This window comes from Haemaphysalis longicornis, unplaced genomic scaffold (assembly GCF_048455015.1).
Source record: "Haemaphysalis longicornis isolate Haplotype H1 unplaced genomic scaffold, Haemaphysalis longicornis Haplotype H1 scaffold_3, whole genome shotgun sequence".
Taxonomy (NCBI): Eukaryota; Metazoa; Arthropoda; class Arachnida; order Ixodida; family Ixodidae; genus Haemaphysalis; species Haemaphysalis longicornis.
In genome coordinates this window covers 113,932,000-113,953,314 of record NW_027526335.1, presented here as the reverse complement: position 1 = coordinate 113,953,314, position 21,315 = coordinate 113,932,000, and the positions used below count along the sequence as shown (strand labels likewise).

The 21,315-nt window shown below is 49.6% G+C and overlaps 1 protein-coding gene across 1 annotated transcript in view; it reads left to right on the top strand.

The window, feature by feature from the left end:
* The window catches only part of LOC144175024 (uncharacterized), a 174,594-nt gene that overhangs the window by 146,420 nt on the left and 6,859 nt on the right, over positions 1 to 21,315 (top strand). Inside the window, exon 2 of the mRNA XM_077704039.1 lies at positions 300 to 465. Within this exon, the coding sequence (XP_077560165.1) occupies positions 302 to 465 (164 nt within the window). The 5' untranslated portion in view covers positions 300 to 301. The remainder of the gene's footprint in view (positions 1 to 299; positions 466 to 21,315) is intronic.

Below are 21,315 nucleotides of genomic sequence, written 5' to 3'. Positions count from 1 at the left end.
ATGCCTCGCATACTACTCAGGGTTCCCCTACGGGAAGATGACGACGGTGGTTGAACGCGAAGCTATCTCGTGATGGATTCTTTAGTTGGCCAATCCCTAGGGGCATCCTGCCACAATCGTCATCAGCGGTGCCTGGCCAGGCATGCGCAGTGGGGGTGTGGACGCCACACAACGGCGCCCACACAACGGCGGAGGGAACAGGCTCGACCATTAGATGCTTCGCATCTAAAAAAAATTGAAAATTGTTGCAGGGCCCCTTTAACAGAAATGGGCTTTTCTTCTCCTCCTCCCGATCGCAGGGATGGTGTCTCCCCGCTGTTGGCTCTGCCTGCTCGTCGTGTTCCTGGCCCAATGCCGAGCGCAGCAGCACCAGAGAGGGGGATCACCCGAGAGGTCGGGTTTCTTCGCACCCGTCAAGCAAGACGCCACCCTTCCCGCAGACCAGAGGAACTACGCATTCTTCAGGTACGCTGTGCGGCAAAGTAGTTCACCTGGATGGAAGTTAACAGGACATGTTCTCACTGCATTGCATCTCAATACCTTAACTAAAGCATACCGATGTTCCAGTTGTACGATGTTATTTTAATTTTGTTATTCTCATCAGCTGAATGTCTTGCTATCATGGTGTTTTTATTTAAACATAATACGTAAAACTTGAAAAAACAAATGTGCAAGAAAGGGCATTGAACACGTGCGACAACTTACAATACCACTCTCGTTCGTCCATTCTCTGGACGCCGCAAATCGACGGGGATGCCTGGGTCGCCTCAGCACCATTGAAACTTGTGCTCGTGCCTGAACGTGGGTGCGGCATTTTTCGGGAACTGGCGCTAATGAGGGACGCCTAAACGCTCCCATCCAATTTGCATTGTCCAGAAGCGGTCCCAAACGCGTCCGCGTGTTTTCGCCATTGCTGTATGGAGGACCCAGGAGAACAGTGGTGCAGTTTTCGCCGGCGGCTCGCCCTATAGGGTCGTATTACACACTCGTGGGGCGTGCGCAAATATTATTCTTTCGTCGTTGCGTTGACGGGAAAAACTGTAGGGAGGCCACAACGCAATTAGGTTCGCCGAAAAGGCCAGCTTGTAAGCAGCTGATGTTTAGCAACGCCGAAAATGAAGGAAGAAAAGAACATCATCCCGTAAGTGCTTATTTTCCAACGTGACGCATACTGTCTCAGCATATTTTTCGTGCTGCTTTTTTGAAGACTGATAGGATGTTGGGACCGCATGGTTGCGGAAATACCGCAGCAGCACCAGTGCCTACCAAACTTTCCTACGCACTATCATGTATGAAGAACAGGTTGAGGCATGACCTTTGTTTCAGCGCTGGCGAAAGCGTTGGCGCATTCAGGATAAACATAGCTCATAACAGAGGTGTGCAACATCCTAATCAATGTGTAATTGCAAAACATACTTGCTGGGAGCAAGCGTTGTCACTACGCCTCACTATGAGGCGCCGTTCACACGCCATTTTACACAGCTATATCAGTCGATGGGGGCCAGTGTGGGATGGTGGCGCATGCGATCGCTAAAACTCATTCCAGGAGCATATTATAATGCACCCACCATAAACTATATTGCCCACTGTCTCACCCCCCAAAACATCCCGTAATCATTCAAAAAAGAAAGAAAGAGAAACGATGTGCCGTCTCAATGCTGCGGAAGTGGATGTCCAGCGAAGCAGTTGCAAGTACATCGCACCCGCTGAGGGCGGTGGTGGTGGTAAAAACGTTTATTCAAAAGATTTGCGCTTGAAAGCGGGAGAAGCCCTCAGTCCAGGGCCCCTGCGGCGGCTGCGGTCCTGCGTGCCCGGCCCACCAACTGTCGCTGGTCTTAAGGGTCCGAACTGCACAGCGCGGCCTCCCACTGCTCGAGGGTGGGGGTGCGAATAGTGGGGGCTGCTGGTGTGTTCTGGCAAGCCCACGTGGCGTGGTACAGTGTTGCATGTTCGCTGCAGTGTGGGCATGTTGGTGGATATATTGTGGGGTGTATGATGTGCAGGAAGCTAAGGTGGGGGTATGTGTTGGTCTGTAGTTGCCGCCAGGCTACAGCCTCTTCTCGGGTAAGCCTCTGGGGCGGTGGTGGGTAGGCACATCTGGCAAGGCGGTGGTGTTGCAGAAGTGCACGGTACTGCTGCTGGACAGGCTCTGGGCCACGGAGCGACTGGTGCGGTGCCTGGAGGGTGCATGCTCAGGCTGTAGCGTGTGCTCGCTCGTTTCCGTCAAGCCCTGCGTGACCTGGTGTCCATATCAGTATGGCAGGGTTCTGGGTATCCTTGTGCTTTTTCAGTAATCGGAGGGCGGAAGTTGAGATGCGACCGTTGCCGTAGTTTCTGCATGCCTGTTGGCAGTCCGTAATTACGTGAAGCGGTTTATTCGAAGTTGCAGACGTCATTGCCAGTGCGATGTCCATCGTTGAAGCCGAAGAAACGGCCATCGCACTGAGGCCGGTATGCCGTGTTTTTAATGTGAAAGCGAGCAAGCATTGAATGGTCTTTCGAGTGAGAAGCCGGTAAAAAGAGTAGGCGTCAGCTTCGGCAGCCGGCTTCTAAATCCACATGGCTGCGAGGCGGTCCATAGCTCCTGAGACGCATTAAAGGGGTCCTGAAATACCTTCCGCCGATGCATGGATGTACAGCCGGTAAAAGGCTTGTCTATAACACGGCGTTCGTACTCTCAGCCCTATCCTGCCCCGCCGGAGCGGGCTTTGAATAAAACTACTGCGGAATTCTGAAGTCTTAGCCCTTCGCTTTTGCCTCCGACATGTTTGGAACGAGTATGTTTCGGCACTTTTCGGGTGTAGCTGGTTGAAGTTGAAATCGCTGTTATAGACAAGCGTTTTACCGGCTGTACATGTACCCAAATAAAGCAATGTATTTGCAATCTCCTCCCGCAAGAATTTTGTTAAAGCGATGAGTATTAGTTGAGAAATCGTAAATCAAAAACCGCGCATTATCGTCGCTCCGCGTTTCCTCCTCCTTTCGACTTACTCTCCGCTGTTGACGGTGCGCGAGCCTTGCCTCCCATGATGCTGCACTCCGCAGCGGTGACGTACTTCCGCTATTGCGCTGCCCAGACTGTCGTCTGCTACGGGCAAGCTTTGTTGACACCATGAATCCCGCACTCCGATCAAGGCTGGAAAAGCGAACGAAAAATCTGGCCGCATGTATGCGGCGGCCTGGCCTTGCCCTTTCGCGGTGTACGTTGCTGGCGGCACATGACTTTTTATCGGCGGCGAACTCGCAGCCGCACGGGGAGGGTCGTGCGCTCGTTCCCTTGATGCACCGCGCACTGTTTATCCAAAAAGCGCCGTATCAGATGTGGCCCCGCTGGTGCCGGGTCTTATTTTGCCGTGGTGGTAATTCCTGCCGGCGGCATGTGAAAAAGTCGTATTAAACCAATACAGAACCCGTGCACAAAACGCTTCAATCATGTGACCAGTTTAGCTTGGGGCGACGCGTGGTGGAGAGCGGCAACGTTGGCAAAACATGCTCCTCCGCGGCCATAGAGTTATCCGCGGCTCTGAGCTTTCTAGCGCTGGACCGAGCGCCATTTCTTTGACAATCTCAAACATCGGTTGCCTTGGCAACAAGGCACAAACCGCTCTAGAAGTCAGTTACGGTTCCGCGATCCCGGTTCAGCTCGGGGCCCCACCTCGCGACATGTGGACACTGCAGGCGTACCACTCACTCCCATTGGGAAGTGCGAGATGCGTTTGGCATTACAGGAGGCGATGGTGTGTGTGTTGTGGACGCCTTTGTTTCGCGATGAAATGCGACGTTGTGCTTCTGCGGGTGGATAGTGCTTCCCATGGTCTGGATTATCTTTCTCGAGCGACGTACGACTCAACCTCGCATGGGGTATGTGCAGTGTGCGTGGCTAAAAGCCATCTCGGCTTGGGCGCCAGGGTTAAGTGACTTGCTGTTCGTCCCCGCAAAGCGCGCGCGAGGTGAGTACCGAATTTACGACGGGCAGGCGGAGGCAACCCATCCTCTGTCAATCGTGGTTCAGACTTTCAACGCATGTTGTGACGTTGTGTTCGTTAGAAACGCATCTTTGGATTGTTTTGAAGGTGAATAAAATGTATGCGTCAAACCCGGGCCTTCGGCTCAGGGCGTTCCTGCGATTGCACGAAAGAAGTGCCACGGGGCTTCAACGCTTTCTTTATGGAACGTACTCAGGTAAGAGAATATCCATGTCGTGTTATGGCCGTGTTGCATTCAATACAAACGGTTAAGCGTTTGTTTTACACTTGTTTCGTTTGTCGTAAAATGCCCAAGCACTCCGGCACTCCGCTGGCAGATCGCCGGCGAGCCGACGCTGAGCAGACGACTGATCTCTTTGCCGGAAGTTGGTTAAAAAAGCCGCCCAATAGCAGGATGTCTAGCTCATGACGAACATCTGGGAATCGATGATGTAGACATGTGAAGATGGCGACGTCCAAAAACACGAAGGAAAGGGTGAGAAAAAAACGACAAACTTTGCAACAAAAGTGTGAGCTTTCCGCTGCGCGTAAAAGAGTAATACTTGGCACAGAGGACGTTGACGACCCAATCTAACGGTTGCGATAGTTCATTTAGTATGCTCAAAATGCCTTTCAGGGCCCCTTTAATAAAACACAAGAAAAGGATCGCGCTACTTGGAAACTTATGGGCATGCGCAGAACCATGCTGCAAGAGGAGTTTAGAAGAAAGAAAGAAACAAAGAAAGAATGGAAGAAAGAAAGAAAGGGAAAGAAAGAAAGAAAAAGAAAGAAAGAAAGAAAGAAAGAATGAAAGAAAGAAAGAAAGAAAGGAAGGAAGGAAGGAAGGAAGGAAGGAAGGTAGGAAGGAAGGAAAGGGAAAGGGAGAAAGAAAGAAAGAAAGGAAGAAATAGAAAGAGAGAAAGAAAGAAGAAAGAGAAAGAAAGGAAGAAATAGAAAGAGAGAAAGAAAGAAGAAAGAGAAAGAAAGGAAGCAAGGCAGAAAAGAGAAAGGGAGAAAGAACGAAAGAAAGAAAGACAAAGAAAGAAAGAATGGAAGAAAGAAATAAAGAGAAAGAAAGAAAGAGAAAGAAAGAAAGAAAGAAAGAAAGAAAGAAAGAAAGAAAGAAAAGAGAAACGGAGAAAGAAAGAAAGGAAGAAATAGAAAGAAAGAAAGAAAAGAAGAAAGAGAAAGAAAGAAAGGAAGGCAGAAAAGAGAAAGGGAGAAAGAACGAAAGAAAGGAAGAGAAAGAAAGAAAGGAAGAAAGAGAGAGAGAAGGAAAGAAAGAAAAAGGAAGAGTGAAATAACGAAAGAAAGAAAGAAAGAAAGAGAAAAAGAAAGGAAGAAAAAAAGAAAGAAAGAAAGAGAAAGAAAGAAAGGAAGAAAGAGAGAGAGAAGGAAGGAAGGGAAGAAATAAATAAAAAGAAAGAAGAAAAGAAATAAGGAAAGAAAGAAAGGAAGGAAGGAAGAACAAAAGAAATAAAGAGAAACAAAGGAAGAAAGAGAGAGAGAAGGAAGGAAGGAAGGAAGGAAGGAAGGAAGGAAGGAAGGAAAGAAAGAAAGAAAGAAAGAAAGAAAGAAAGAAAGAAAGAAAGAAAGAAAGAGAAAGAAAGAAAGGAAGAAAGAAAGAGAGAGAGAAGGAAGGAAGGAAGGAAGGAAGGAAGGAAGGAAGGAAGGAAAGAAACAAAGAAAGAAAGAAAAGGAAAGAAAGAAAGAGAAAAAGAAAGAAAGAAAGAAAGAAATAAAGAAAGAAAGATAGAAAGAGAAGAGTATGCACCAAGCACGCGCAGTGTTGGCCCAACCCAGCTGCGATACAACACGAGGAATACAGGCCACTCTCTGCGGGAGTAGAATTCTCTGTAATACCGTTCAAATGAATCAAGTGTACATGGCACAATGTAGAGACATTAAAAAATTGCCTGCGCACTGCTCACTTTGCTGCAAAGGTCGCCGAAAAATGATGGTCTTCTGCAGACTCTTCACGGAAATGCCTCTCTTCTCTTTGCCGTCCAGCTGTCCCGTATCGCTCGTCTCACAGTAACTACGGTGGAGGTTCGCTCAAGTCAAACCAAATTTATCGCGTTTCCCAGCTCGCGCACTATCTGCTGGAACCTTTCGTTACTATCAAAATTCTTGGAATGCCGCAATGAGTCTAGGGTCGGCGGGAGCGCTTTTTATATTTTTTGGTGGAAACCTTGTTTTCAACACGTACTTTTTATTTGCTCTCTCAGAATTGAAGCAGCCACGTATTTTTTAAGAAATAAACACTTGAAATAGAACCGACGTATTGATGTTTTTTTAATTCTATTTTTTTTCCTTTTTGTTCAGCAATGTTGACAAGTAGGAAGTGCGTTTCGGGATTTAGTGGTTTCGAGAAACTTTGCCTGTATAAATTTTTCGCTCAAGAATTTAATTTATCTGTTGGCCGTGTCGCTGAATCGAGGGACTTACAAACATACATACTGGCAAACCAATATTTCCGCCTTTAAGTAGCCCAAGAAAGACTATCGTCTTTAAAAGTAACCCGCACCAATTTATTAGCGAAACTAAAGAAACCTAGCCCTCAGTAAAACTGGAAAGCCGCAGCGAAAAACTTGTCGGAGCACGTTCAACTGGGCATTGATGGCTTCCCGTTCACAACTCGTAAGAAAAGCTTAAGTGTCCTCGGAATTGTTTATCCGCATTGTCTATTGTGCCGTCCGACGGCACTCCAGCTCAGCGCTGCAGCCATCGGTAGAGTGCGGTCAGAGAGAAAGAGAGAGATAAAAACGTTTATTGAAACAGCAGGGACGGGGTAGGGGAGAAAAAAAACTCCCAAGCATTTCCCCGAGGGTGAACATGGTTAAGTGCGAATGCACGGGGTGATGCTATGAGGGGGAGTAAAGTTAAAATCCGTTGGCATTCGCCCGTGAGCGCGCGCGAGCCGACCCACGGAGGTCTGGCAGTTTATCGCTGCATATATAGGGGGGTACGCCGCGCCGAGCGCGCCGAGCCAGGTGGCTGAGAGAGGAGGCGAGCGCAAGGGGAGAGGGACAGCGGCGCACGGCAGCTGCAGCCGAGCGAGGGGGAGAGGAGAGAGTGTGACGTCACGGTGGAGAGAGAGGCGCGCGGCAGCTGCTGGGGAGAGGAGGTGCGCTGTGACGTCATACCATGACGTCACGGCGCGAGGAGCGGTGCGGGGAGCGGCGCGCACCCGCGCAGCCACGGCGAGGAGGCGGAGCGAGCGCGGTCACGTGGTGAAGTGACGTCACCGCGCCGTTGCTACCGACGCTCCTCTCCGCTCCACGCCGTTGCTAGGGAGAGGAGGACTGCGGACGCCGCCGCCGCCGCCGGCGGCGGTGGAAGGTTTGGGGTCGCTTATAAAGTGCATCCGCACTTAATAGTTAGGAGCTGTGGGCGGCCATCCTATTCCGGTAGGCCGCGTGCCGCGGTCAGACATTTAAATTTTTAAGACTGGGCTGACACATGCCTTCGCGCCTGCCGTTGTGGTGTACCGGTTCTGTCTTGGCTTCCTTTTACTAAAGACGATGGTTTGAGTCCGGCTCTTGCCTCCTTTAGTTTTTTTAACACGAAAGTTTTTTTTATTCCTGGATACACGAAGATTTCCCCGACGTCATATTAGTCACGGAAGTGACGCCAGTACAACGAAGCAAGTGGCCTGTAAAAGATGCACCCCTGCACACAGGGTCTTCTTGCTGGGAAGCAACCTTTAGTACTAAACATTACGTTATACTTAGGGTTCTTCGTTTTCGGGTATTATATTTTAATAGGAAGGGTTTTATGCCGCGATACACCAACACTTCACTGACGTCATATCTGTCACGGAAATGATGCCAGTACGCCTTTGCCGAAGTGACCCACCTGCAGGACGTCACTCGCTAAGCACACCCACAAGACAGCCGCCATTCCACAAATCATGCTCAACTGCAAATTTCGCTGCACATTTCACCTTCGTGTTTTACCGATTCCTATGACAGAGGAATCAACCGCCGTTCTTTTTTATACCTTTAGGTTTATTTGTACCTTTTGTGGTTAGGATTTATGGGTTAGCTTCCGGCGTTTTATATTTTTTCCTGTTCGTTGGGTTATGTTGGGTTAGTTTACGCTGTGTTACGTTACGTTACGGTAATTGAGGGCGAAGTAGTGCCAGACGCGGCATTTTTTTCACCTAAACGCCAATGGACGTCGCTTTTATGGAGTGCTTATATTACCGTCGGACGGCACCCTAGACACAGCCTTTTTCTGTATTTGGTAATGGTATTTACAATCGCTTTGTTACCACCAACAAATCCAAACACCGTCTTCGCTCTATGGTTTATTGATTGAGGCATTTGTAGCATGCAATTGTAGAAGAAACCAATTCCCCTCGTCGAGTTTTCTAAAGTCAACATTAAGGTCCCCGTCAATAACCACTCAAGTTTCTCGTTTTTTTCTGTCTCAGCCTAGCAAAGTGCTTACGCATAAAGGTGTCGACGTGCGTTTTGATACTTTGGTAGGCGTAACGTAAAACCGATCAGCTTTCCGTCAATGGTGTTTACACCGCAGGCGTCCGCTGACACTGGGTCCCTGGCTCCGGCAGCTGACATACGCTCTAAGTGCTATTTTGGTCGTACTGTACAGGTTTTGAGGCTCACATAGAACAAAAATTAGCAGTGGCTTAGCTCGGCCATGCCAGGATATACGTAGCGTGAGCTAAGGTTCAGCTGGTTATTCTTATGTTTCCTGGTTGTCTAGGATTAGCTGATTTTCGTGCTTACTGCTGCGAAAACCATTTTAAATCCAATCCAATCCAATCTAATCCAATCCAATCGCGGCGGCGGGGGCTCCGGCGCGCAAGCTGTGCGCCGTGAGAGGGCACTGTTCCTCGCGCATGCGCAACACGGCTCTCCAGGAGCCACGCGAAACTTCTCAACCTCGACCAGTGTAGCTCACGCTACAAAAATCCAGAGGAAAGCCTTGATCTATACACTTCTGCTGGGGTGTGCTGTTCTGTGGGTATGTAAGACTGCGTGAGTATTTAGACTCCCAGGAAACAAAACAAAAAAAAACCCCCGGGAGTGAGCGCTGATCGATACACCTCCGTGGTAGGTGCTGTGATTCTTGTTAAACTGAAGGTTAGGCAGGCCTATTTATCGAGCCTAAAGATGTGCCAAGCAACGTCAAACGTATTATTCGTCAATCTGTGAGTACCTGTTAACGTCGTTCGAACTCAAAGGGAAGTGTCGCCTAGGCCTAACGTCAGGCGTTAAGCAAGACGCCATTGCGAGTACGTGGTCGTCTACTGCGAGTATGTAACCCTGTATGTGCTTTTGCTCACAGACTGCCTCTAATAGGTCTTTTTTTTTCTTCTCTGCGTAGTCCGAGTTAAGCGTGAATGGTTTCGCGTGGTTTTCGTGTGGCGTGACCTTTCCGGGCTGTGCCCACACCACGGAGCAAGATTATATAGGAGGTGAAATGGCTCATTGCGACAAGGGCGGGCGAGCGACCAGATAATGTCACAATGAAAACCAAGGTGGACTGCAAAGCTTCGTAGCGGCGACGGCGAAGGAGAGGGTAGCGGCACCTGATGGACGAAGTGATAGCCGCCGCACTTATTCCGCGGCTGGGGAGTGAAATGCCGATTGCGGCGGCCGCGCAGTTTCTTCACCCGCGGCATATGCCGCTAGCTTAACGTATGACGAGCGTTTATGACATTATCTGGCCGCGCTAGGAAGCATAATTTCACCTCAAATCTTATTCTTGCTCCGTGGCCCACACGCAAATTCAGATTCAGATTCAGTTTATTTCATGCACGAGTACATCGGGGGGTTGGAGAAAAGCTGCAGTACTGCAGCTTGACATTGCTTTGATTCGACATTTCGGGACCACAACTATCCCGTGCCAAAATTAACATGACCTATAACACGTGGGACATTTAGCGAACGGACAACGGTGAATGCCCCAGTTTTTAACTATCAAACATGAAGGGAGGGGGAGGGGGTTCTGATGCGTACTGTCGCGTTACACGCGCCAATACAGGCAGACCATATTAGAGGCCTGGGTCGAATAGCAATGAAAAACAATTGGGAGCTGTTCTGGACCATCGGATTGCATTTTGCGGAGCAAAGACGGGGTGCTTTCTCTCCATAACAACATAAACAGATGGCGACCTCTAATAGCAAGTATGGAAGAAGCCGGAGTGGTGTCCAGTCTCCGAAAGCATGCTCGCAAAAACGAGGAAGGCAGGAAGAAGTAAAAAATTAACCAAAAACTAATACCCGTGGTTTGACGCAACAAAACCCTAAATACCAGTAATATGACGGCTAAATTCATCTTCGATAGTGGCCATTTAAATGTGTAGTATTCTTTGCCTTCGCAGAATTGCTCGCTATTACATCACAGGCAACGCAGATTCTTACCTAGATATGCCTCGATTCTTACAGAAAATAAATCCTGTATTTCGAGTAGTAGCACGCGCTGGAGTAATTTGAGTAGCCAAAGTAATAAAAGTGTGCATCGCGATACTACTAAAGTTTGCTTCACCGCTATATTACTGTTTGTGCTGTGGTGCACCCTTTACAGGAAAGTTGATAATTTGCTCGGTGTAACAAGCTTCGGTTCATTCTACAAGCTTACGTGTACAGCACTGCGTAGGCTTCATGGCTCTCAGTTAATCCCCGCCTAACTCATCGCTGCATTCCACAGAGGTCGGATGAAGGCTACAATTGGGGGTGAGGCCTCGGAAGGACATTTCTATCCCCACGCTGCGCGAGTACCTTGGTACGCCGGCCTGAGTAGAATTGCACGGTGATTTAAAGGGGGGCTAGCCGAGACCTGTGTGCCCTTCATAATGCTGAGCGCAGCTCATAGGACGAACTATAGATAGTTTCATAGCTCGCCAGTCAGGTTCCGCACAATGGGTCAACTAGGCAAAGGATCTTGCATATTAAAGAGCAAATGGTAGCCTTAAAACGTACTGCGGATACTGGTGTAAGCATGCCAAGGACTAAGGGATAGCTTTTAAGTGCAGAGCCCTTTAGGGGCTCGCCTTGTCGTCGTATCTCGCTCGCTGGACCCAAGTAGAGCCACACGGCGTTCAGTCGTCGTGGCGTAATACAGAGGCTCCGAAAGCCAAGCGGTTTATATAGCCATAAGCGTTCGAAACTCGTGAATCGCTGGCGCTTGTCGTACATCTCCCCGTTGTTTAGCGGGAAAAAAACACTGTGGGTACATTTGAGGCAAAATATACGTAATTAACCGGCAGCGCCCGCGTTCATCTAGTTATGAACGCTCGTTGGGTTGGTTTTTACGATAATAAACGAAAAAAAAGTGGCGGTGCAACGCCAGCACGTGCGGGTGGAAAAGCAAGCACAAAAAAAAACAGAACTCTCACTGGCACAGTTTCAGGCAAGGGGCGCGTGAGCATGAGAAGGCGAGAAATTTAACTTCTTTTGGGTGATAGCAGGAAGTGAATAACGGCGCTACAGCCCATTATGACGAATCACTGCTCTGTACTTCCGACAGCTTTCACTTTGAGTGGAACGGCTTTAATTTTTTTCGAAGTGATAGCACCTGTCAAGAATTTTCTGCGCAACGCGCGCAGCCATCGTCGTCTATACAACTGCTACGAGAATGCTTCCGACTTGACGCTTTGGGATTTTGGAGCTATGAGTATCGCAACGGCTGAACCGAGTAGCCAGAACTGTTGTTTTCCGGGCTCCCAATTAAATTCAACGCTTGAGTACGGCATCACACAAAATGCTGGAAACAGAAATGTGTCACGTTAAATACTGAGATGCTGCATGTACTGCCTATTTCATTTTCTTCACCCTCATGCCGTCATAATTTGTTAGCTTGCATTGCTGCCCACTTGCCGTCGAGCCGCTAATAGCGATAGTCAATAAGTCTTGCACCTTGCTTTTTTGTTTCGTCAAGTTTTTGGGTCTTACTTTGTGATAACTATGGCAATGAGGACTACTATGCTGCTAAAAATTTGGAGGTGGTGGTAGCGCCTAAGGCGGTAGCGTAACGAAGCGTTATGGTTTTTGCTTGTGGTGCATGGAGAAACAGCTTTCTTTTTCTTTTAATTGCGATAGTATGCCCTGTGGCATAAGGTCTTACAGGTACAATTTGACACCCGTTTCCCGGTGGAAGTCCAGAAGACAGTGGTGGTGGGGCCCCCACAGCCATCGCTGAAGATCGGGGGGTCTCCCAGGATGGAGGCCTGTGCCACGAAGGTGTGGGGATCTCGCTGCACTCAGGGAAGGGCACGTCCATAGCAGGTGGTTGGTGTCGGCGTCTTCGGCAGGAGCCGTACAGAAGGGGCCGTTTGTGGTAAACGGGGCGTGGTATCGCGGTGGCCACGCCCGGGTTACTGCAGGAGAGAGGGCCACCCCAACTCGTAATCTACGCAGCAGGACTTCCTCCCAGCGAGCGAGCCCACTGGGAAGGTCTGTTCCACACGGTGGGATAAGAGCGCGTGTGGCGCGACGCAGATCTTCCTTTAGTTGGAGAAATTGGTCATGTGGGTCAGTTGTCAGCAAGGGAAGGAGCCGTAGAACCGACGTAACGTGACAGGAACTATCCACCGCAATATGGGCGGTGACAGTATTACGCCGGATCCATGACAGTCGGAGAGGGCAGGGGTACGTGTCCAGCAGGTTATGAATGTCTCTTGAGACGGGCGAGTTGGAGGCTACACGTCGCAAATCCAATATGGCCGCCATTGAGTCCGCGAAAATTTGTGCCGTAACACTTCCAGGAGCTTGAAGAAGTGCCGGTAGTAGCGCTTGCAGTCCGTCCCGTATGGCTGCAAGCTCCGCCAGCATAGAAGGCCAGGTGCAGAGTGTTTCATAAGCACAGTTTTGGTTCGCTTCTGAATGAGAGGGGCATTCGATCGCCGTAGTTAAAACGCCGTCTTGGGCCACAGCGTCCACAAATGCCTCTACAACCTGGGGCTGGTTCACAGTCTCTAGTAATGGCACGCCCGCGGATTGCTCGTCTGAGTTTCCCGTCGACCGACTGCGTATTCGAGTGAGCGTCCGGTTGTCGGTCACTTGATGGTACAGCCAGGGCGGCCTAGCTACAGGGTGGGGTGGTAAGGCGGGTTGAGAACGGCCCATGTAGATCGCCAACACCGCTGCCTCCGGAACAAAATTAAGTTTGTGTTGGCGTGCGGAGCGGCGTTGATGTACAAGCTCATCCAGGGTGTTAAGTTGAGCTTCGGCCTGAAGAGTTGGTATAGGCGTTATTTGAGGGAGGCAGGTGATCGTCCGCATTGCAGCTCTATTAATTGCTTCAAGTCGGGCACACTCCGCTTGGGTCATATGCTGGAATTGAGCCTGATAGACAAGTCGAGGCTGACGTATTGACCGCACCAAGAGTCAGGCCATTTTGAAGCCGGAGCCTCCAGACTTTTCTGAAATGCGTCGGATAAAGCGTAGCATTTGACCTGCTTGTTGGCGGGCAGATCGAAGCCACAAGGCAGCTGACCCTGACGAGGAATCTCCAATCCCAGCACGCGAAGAGAGGTGGCAGTGCGCACAGGCTGGCCGGAGAGTTGTAGCGAGATCGGTGACATCTCCAGTCTACGAAGGCCCCAAGCATTAGCCACGGGCAGAATGGCTGTCTTTTCGACTGAAAACGAGAGACCAGCGTATTCATACCATTTCTGTGTGTCCGTGAAAGCTTGTTGCAGGCTAGCGGCTTGCCGAGACAGGTCTGGGTGGACAGTCCATACTGTAACATCGTCCGCGTACACCAGAAGGTGTAGGTCTGAAATGCTGCCAAAATTCCAGGCAAGCGGCAGCATAACTACATTAAAGAGGAAGGGTGAAATCACCGACCGTAACACCCCACGGACGGGCCTAAAATGGCCATAACTAGTTCCTCCAATCCGTACGGAAAATGATCTTTTAGTCAAGAAGGTCCGGATAAAAGAGCGGTCCTTTTCAGCGGTCCTTTTCAGGGACAAGTAGGATTTGGAAAACTTCCAGGATAGCGCTGTGGCTGACGTTGTCATATGCCTTGTGAATGTCCATGGCGAAAAACGTCCGCACTTTGTGAGATCGGCCGCCAAATAGCACCATTGATGATAAGTGCTCAAGTCCATCCTCTGTCCCCAGACGAAGTCTGAACCCAATCTGTGCCGGTTGGTACCACCTGTAAGTGTCCATCCACCACTGAAGTCGCGTAGCCAGCATTCGCTCCAACAGTTTCCACGAGGTGCACATCATTGCGATTGGGCGCAAATTGGGAAGATGCTCGAGTGGTTTGCCTGCCTTGGGTATAGGGACGATATCTGCTCGGAGCCATGACTCTGGTATTTGGCCCGAGAGCCACACCTCATTGATGGAGTCGAGGAGACGGTTCAGGGACAGATCGTCGAGGTTTTATAAACCTCGTACGTAACGCTATCTGGGCCGGGAGATGACCGAAGTTTCACCTGGTCTATGGTAGCCAGGACCTCTCCCATGGTGAAAGCCGATTGTATTCCACGGACCGCATCATCAGAAGGAGAGGCACCGACGTGGCGTGGTAGAGGAAACGGCCACGGGTTGCTAGCCTGGAGGATGTCAAATGCAGGATACAAGGCGCGAACCACATCGAAGGCAAATTGGTCCGGGTTCTTGCCTGATGCCAGGCCCGCACTGGTTGCTGCATCCGGAGTGCGGCCGCCTGATTCCATTGCCCGAAAAGGGCGCCAGATAGACGATGTGGTGGACGAAGGGCCGAGCGGCTCACACCAGCTAAGCCATCGTTGCCGCGAAAGACGCTTCTCATGTCGTCTGGCCGCCGTGGTCAAGCGTTGCAAACGAATTCGAGCCGGCGCACACGAGGGATCTCGCGAGGCAGCCACTTCAGCCTGTTTGCGAGGGGCCCACAGCTGCAAAAGTCGGAGGTCAGGCTTTGGCCGGGACTCCTCTACCCACGTCGTCCGACCGGCACTGCTCAGAGCTTCTTTTATCACAGTGGTGGGGTCTGTGCTGGGGGCCGTCATGGTTGCAGTGATGTTGCACCGGAACTCATCCCAGTTTACTAGAGTGCAGCTCCGCCGAAGCCGACGCGTCGAGTTCGGGGCAATGCCAAGCCTGATAGGGTGATGATCACTACCCCAGCCGTCGACCTCTCGCTGCCAAGATACCACTGCACTACCGAGCCCCCAGGTTTGGGAGAGGATCCTCTGTTCGTGCCATGGGGTGCTAAAGCTCAAACGCCGTCTTCAGTTTTCTTACATATAGACAAGTGATAAAAATTGTAACCAGTTATACGGGAAGCACGACAATATGTAAATCATTGTCATAAAGGACGGAAAGGTGTGTTGCAAACCAGTGAAGGTGCAAGAAGTCGTTCACTTCCCCGAGCGGTTTTGGAAGAGTTTGGAGGATTGTTAGGAGTAATTGAAAAATTACACCTCACCATACTGATTGCTCCCAAACGTCCAAGTAGGAGTAACTGGAAACTATTTGAGCCCCTTCAGATGGGTCCTGCAAAGAATGCGTCAAGGACTCCGCTCAGAAAGCTAAGCCGTAAAATTTGAGATAAATATGATCAAATCGAAGGTAACGTAGGACAGCCACGAAGAAAGCGTCCTCCCCTTCTTAGGTAACAAAACAATGGATACAGGCAGGTCAGTATAACTACCTGAGAAAAGTTTTTGTTGCCGATATAAACCAAAAGCTAGAGATTAGGTGCAGAATTAGCATGGGCTGGGGTATATTCCGCAAACGCCCTCGCGTACTGAACGTTAGGCTATCTCTGTCCCTAAAAATGTGCACGACTAGTGTGTATCCCCCCACCCCGTATTGGCTTATGGGGCAGTAATTTCGGGACTTACTAAATGCCTCAACGTAATATTTGGGTCGGCCGGACGAACCGTACAAAGAAAAATGACGTGAATAAAGCGTAGAGATGGGAGGCGAGTGCCATGGATTAGGGAGAAAACTCGGGCAGAAGGAGACCAAGTTCAAATTTTAAAAAAGTAGACTAAGGTTGGGCATGCAATGGAGGCAATTGAGAAGCGATGCGCACCAGTATGTAACAGAATGACGGCCGATGGACGGGACGAGAAATAGGGGAAGACATATAACTCGACAGAGGGATGATTAAAAACATTCTGCGGTAAAGAGTGGATTCAGAGAACGCAGTGCAGGCTCGTGCAGGAGGCTTCGTGCTGCAGTGAACATAAAAATCTGACAATGATAATGATGACAACGACGAATGTGATAGCCTTGATGATTTATCACAAAATGTAGAGAGAGAAAAAACATAAAAGAAGGATGGAAAAAAGCCGAAGAATAACTTTGGTTTTACCAGCCACAGACAGTCGCATGGCTGCTTTGACGGACATACCTGCACAATAATAAACAATTCAAATACGAACCCAGAAATAATGAGCCTGAACATACAAGTATTTTGGCATGGCCTAGGTGGTTCATATCGACTGAACATAAACGCAGCTCAAACAAGACGGCGCCAAGAGGCGACGTGTCCGTATTGATGTCTTTTTTTTTTCAACCTTGTTCTGCAGCGGCCTCTTCTAAACACCTACATTCTTCGCTTTTTTCTATGTAAAGTGAATTATCGCGTGACTCAGTCGTAATTGTGACGCGTGCTAGTAGCGTTTTCTAAACACCGCTCCTCGAGACAGACAATGGCACGTGTCCTACTTCGCTGCGTTGCCACCGAGCCCACAATGTCGGCTCTCTATGTAGCGTGACTGGCAAGCTGCTTGCAGGCAAGGGTTGCCTCATTTTGGACAACAAGGAGCCGTAATAAAAAAAATCAAACTATTTAATATATGGCTAGAAGAAGAGCATACAGACTTTACAGCACACTGGGGTGCAATATCATGAAGACGTTCTCCTACTCTTTCCAAAAAATGCGCTGGCGCACCGCTGGCAGAGTAGCGAGCTTTATAAGTGCAAATAGCGACCGTTGGTAGTTATGCACCCTGCACGAGATATTTTCAACGCCAGACAAGAATAAAGGCAGAAAACAATCACTATTGTCAAGAGCTTAGGTTTTTCCTACGCTGTAAGCATGCGCGAACCAGCGCGCTTGCGCAGGAGGACGTCTTCATGTTGCGTGGACTGCTGCCGCTGGACGGTGCTAGTTGAAGCATGAATTCATTGCGGCACCTGGCGTGGCTTTGTTTGCGTTGCTGTGCAATCGTTTCAACGGCCATCGCACTGTACACCTCCGTGGCGCCTGAGAATTGAACCGGGACACGAACGGCTGCGCGCGAACATGCGAATTGCTGAATGTAATCGGAGTGCGCCACAGCTAATACGTAAAACTTGCCGTAAGTCAATCGTGTCCTACACAAAGCCTGGAAAAAACTCTGCTTACCCATGAGCACATCCATAACAAGCCTACTTCAAATATGGCTTCACAATACTGATACGCTATGGCAGGCCAGAGAGAGAGAGAGAGAGAGACCCTTTATTAGAAAATGATGACCACTAGTCAAGATGGACGAAAGGAACAGAGAGAGAGGGTAAGAGAAAATGAACAAATGCTGGTCGTTCTCAGTAGAGTCAATAACTGGGCCATTTCTTGGAACCTGCAATTAATGGGCCAGTTCGTGGTGATCGCAATAGGGATCGCAATTGAGTCAAGAGTTTGTGCAGGTTTGCCAGTTTGTTCGGGCTAGCACCCACTCAAGCAACCCGTGCGAGACCTCTTTTAATTGAATAAACTGCTATTTCAGATAATAGTTATGCATCCGTTTGTTGTGGATCGGGATGTGGCTGGGGTAATTTGAATGTACGGTGCCTGGCGAAAGCTGGGCACCACCAAACTAGGTGTGTGAGGTCTGATGGAGTGGTGGTATGGCAGTAAGGACATCGAGGTTGCAGGTGAAGGTTTACCACTTGCGAAGTGTTTCGGGTGTGTAGGCTGAATTTGCAATATATTTGTTAATAAAGATTTCACCTGAGCGGGGAATAGGAGGTAGGCGGCTGAGGTAGCCAGCTGGAGTTTGCGCTTTTAGACGGGCGCGTCAATCCTTCTTGTGCTGGTGAATGCGCATCGCTGGGGAGGGCGAGGGGGACTGCGACGGCCTTACCACAGGCACCAGTAGAGGATGGGAGGACGAACTCTCCTGAGCGGCCTCATGGGCCGCCTGTTTGCCCATGATGAATGAAGCGATTATTTAATGGGCGGCCATGACTGCACGCACACCCGGGGTACGCGCTGTTCGGTTCGTCGTCTTCTCCGGAGTTCGTTCAGAATGTCATTGCGACGCTGCCGACTTCTTTCTTTTTGTTTCAATGCCATAAAAAACTAATTTAAGGACGCTTCTCATTAAGAGTTCTCACGACTGGGAGGCAGCTCTGCACAGCTGCGACCCGGAGACCCACCTGCGGCTGGTCTACCTGGCTCTGGACGCGCCGGTAGCGGTGGCCCGACCTCACGAGGACGCCGGGGGGTCGGGCTTGCGGGGCCGGGAGCCCGGGGGGGGGGGGGGGGGGGGGGGCTGGCTGGTATCACACGGGTTGCTGAGGTGAGGGAGCTTGGCAACATAGGGCACCGGCTAAAACCTACCGCTGAAACTCCAACGCCTTGGCTGCTGGGCCTCCCGCAAGAGGGCTCAACATCATAAACGTCTCTCTCTCTCTCTCTCTCTCTCTCTCTCTCTCTCTCTCTCTCTCTCTCTCTCTCTCTCTCTCTCTCTCTCTCTCTCTCTCTCTCTCTCTCTCTCTCTCTCTCTCTCTCTCTCTCTCTCTCTCTCTCTCTAAGTCTAGAGTCCACAAATTCGTCTAGCATAAAGACAAGCTGGGCGTACAGTCTTTCACCGCATGAAGTGGCCGTGCCCAGAACAATCTCGCCTAGTCCCAATACCAGATATCTGGCACCAGCTCCTTTAATTCAGTCGCTTCAGGAAAACATGCATTCGGTTTTCCGTCAAGGTCGACAAGAATCCCGAAGCAAGCCCATGAAAGAATTCACGCCAGAATTCCGACGTGGCCTATACTACTATGACGTAGCTTTCTACGACTAAAACCAGACCGTGGTGGCTGTGGCAACTTAAAAGAGTGCCCTTATTACCTACACGTCGTTCTGGACGTCATTTTCAAGGGATGCAAAAGAACTGGCCGTCGCCCTAGACCTCGTCGTGGCCATAACTCATGCGCTACAAAGACGGCCACAGACTCCCAAGCCGCTTTCCGGAGATTCCTGTCGGCACGGGTGGTCCCCACGAGTTTTTGCAGCTCCAGAGATGGCAGCCAAAACACCAAGTCAGCATCGTGTGGACCTTGCACACTCTTCAAAGTCGAGTAACAATTTTTCCCATCAACAGGCACAAGATGAAGCCCACCGAGCCATTGAGTTTCCGGCTTACCTCTACTTACCGATCAAGAAATTACTCAATCTTACACGACTACAAGAGCGACACTCCAGAGTCCCAAGACCGCACACATAACTTGACAAAAGCCAACACATTACACTAAGAAAAATAAAACAGGCACTTTTGTGCACCCTGTAAGAGGACATTTATTGTTCCTGACACGATACGCGGCTGAGTGCCAATTCTGTAATCAATTATGCACACTCCGCCACATCATTGTCGGCTGAAAGGAAACCCCAGACCTACAACCCCTTCCAACATCTTCTTCAATGGGAGGTACTGTTAACAATTAAGGGTCATTAAGGGTAACAGAGTTGATCCCTAGAGAAGGCAAGCGCTGCAGGTGGCGGCAGAAAGTTAGATGGGCAGATGAGATAAAGAAGTTTGCGGGGATAAATTGGTCATAGTTAGCATAGGACCGGGATAACTGGAGATTAATTAGAGATGCCTTTGCCCTGCAGTGGGCGTAGATAGGATGGTGATGATGACTGTTTACAAGCGGTCGCCTGGAGGACTAAACATTCTTGGTAAACCGGGGTACGATGGCGCGGTCCGGGAAGCGCGGATGGCTTCCCGGAATATGGTTCCACTCCTACTGCTCACGCTCAACAAACGTTTTATCTCTCTGTTTCTTTCTACTCATCCTGCCTTCTTTATATCGTTCACTCCTCATTGTGCTTCTCGTTGACGTGAGGAGAGTGGCCCACCACTGTCTGTTATGAGGAGCAGGACTGTTATATTTTTGTAAAACGCCTTGTTGGGAGAGTTGGTTCAAGATTATAGAAATAGGACTAGCGCACTAAGGACAAATACGATGGCATACGGGGTAAGCGCCCATCCCGATTGTCAGAGTCCTTGTCTTCGCTGCGCTAAGACTACTTTTATAAACAGGAGAGCTATGTCACACACATGTACGCTCTTCGTAGCAGTTAAGGGGTTGGCGATGACAATGGCGATGACGACAGGGAGGCTAGGATGTGCACACGTGCGAGGGTAATTGTTTTGCTCGTAACTAGGTTCAATGATAACATACCCGAACCGCGGCATTAATGGATCTTTATGAGGCACAATCCTAAGCCATGTGTTCCTGACTTCATATACGGTGTGTCTGGTTTACGAGTGATAGTACAACCACAATTGAAAGAAAAGACCAGCCAAACAAACCCCACAAGTTTTCGGGAACCGGAATATAAGGCACAACTGCAATTTTGCAGTAGTTGTTTCTTTAAGAGAAAAACAAGCGTGCGGAATTTTTTAGAGACGTGTCAAAAACAGCCCTTACCGTGTCGTGTGCGGCGCGCGGACCTAATTATAGGGTATCTAATACCCTGAACTCGAAAAGCAGCATAGGCTCAAGCCTATGGCATTTTTATGGTTTTAAAGCGCATATTCCATCATGAAATTCCCAAGTCCATCATCTTCACAGATTCCTTGAGTGTAGTACGTACACTGGCATCTAAGCAGTATTGTAAAAATCGTGTTATTCATTTGGTTTATGAAACCATTATGTTAGCATATGCGTTAAGTCTTGAAGGGACCATGTTCTGGGTGCCAGGTCACTGGGGGATCGCCGTAAACGAGACAGCGGATCAAATGGCCGCTGCTGCTGCACTTACAACTACACTTGACATAACAACAATAACTTACACTGACCTTAAGTCACACACCAGACAACACCTTCGCAAAACATGGCAAGCACACAGGAAGGAACAGAGAGACAACAAACTATACGTTATAAAGCCACTCTGGGGAGCATACACCACTGACACACACAACAGGCACAATGAAGTTATGTACTGCAGTAGGATGGAGAGTTGGGCGAGTTGGTAAAGCGACATGGTTGGTTGGAAACAGCGCGTTAAAACGGGATCACGAAGAAAAGAACCGGACAGGACGAGCGCTATCCAGAGTAACAACGAGCCAGGGTAACAATTAAGTTACCCTGGCTCGATTACGGGTAGGCCACACCCATGCAACACTCTCCTTCCTGCCCACGGGACCTCCAAGACCTCTGTGTAGCAG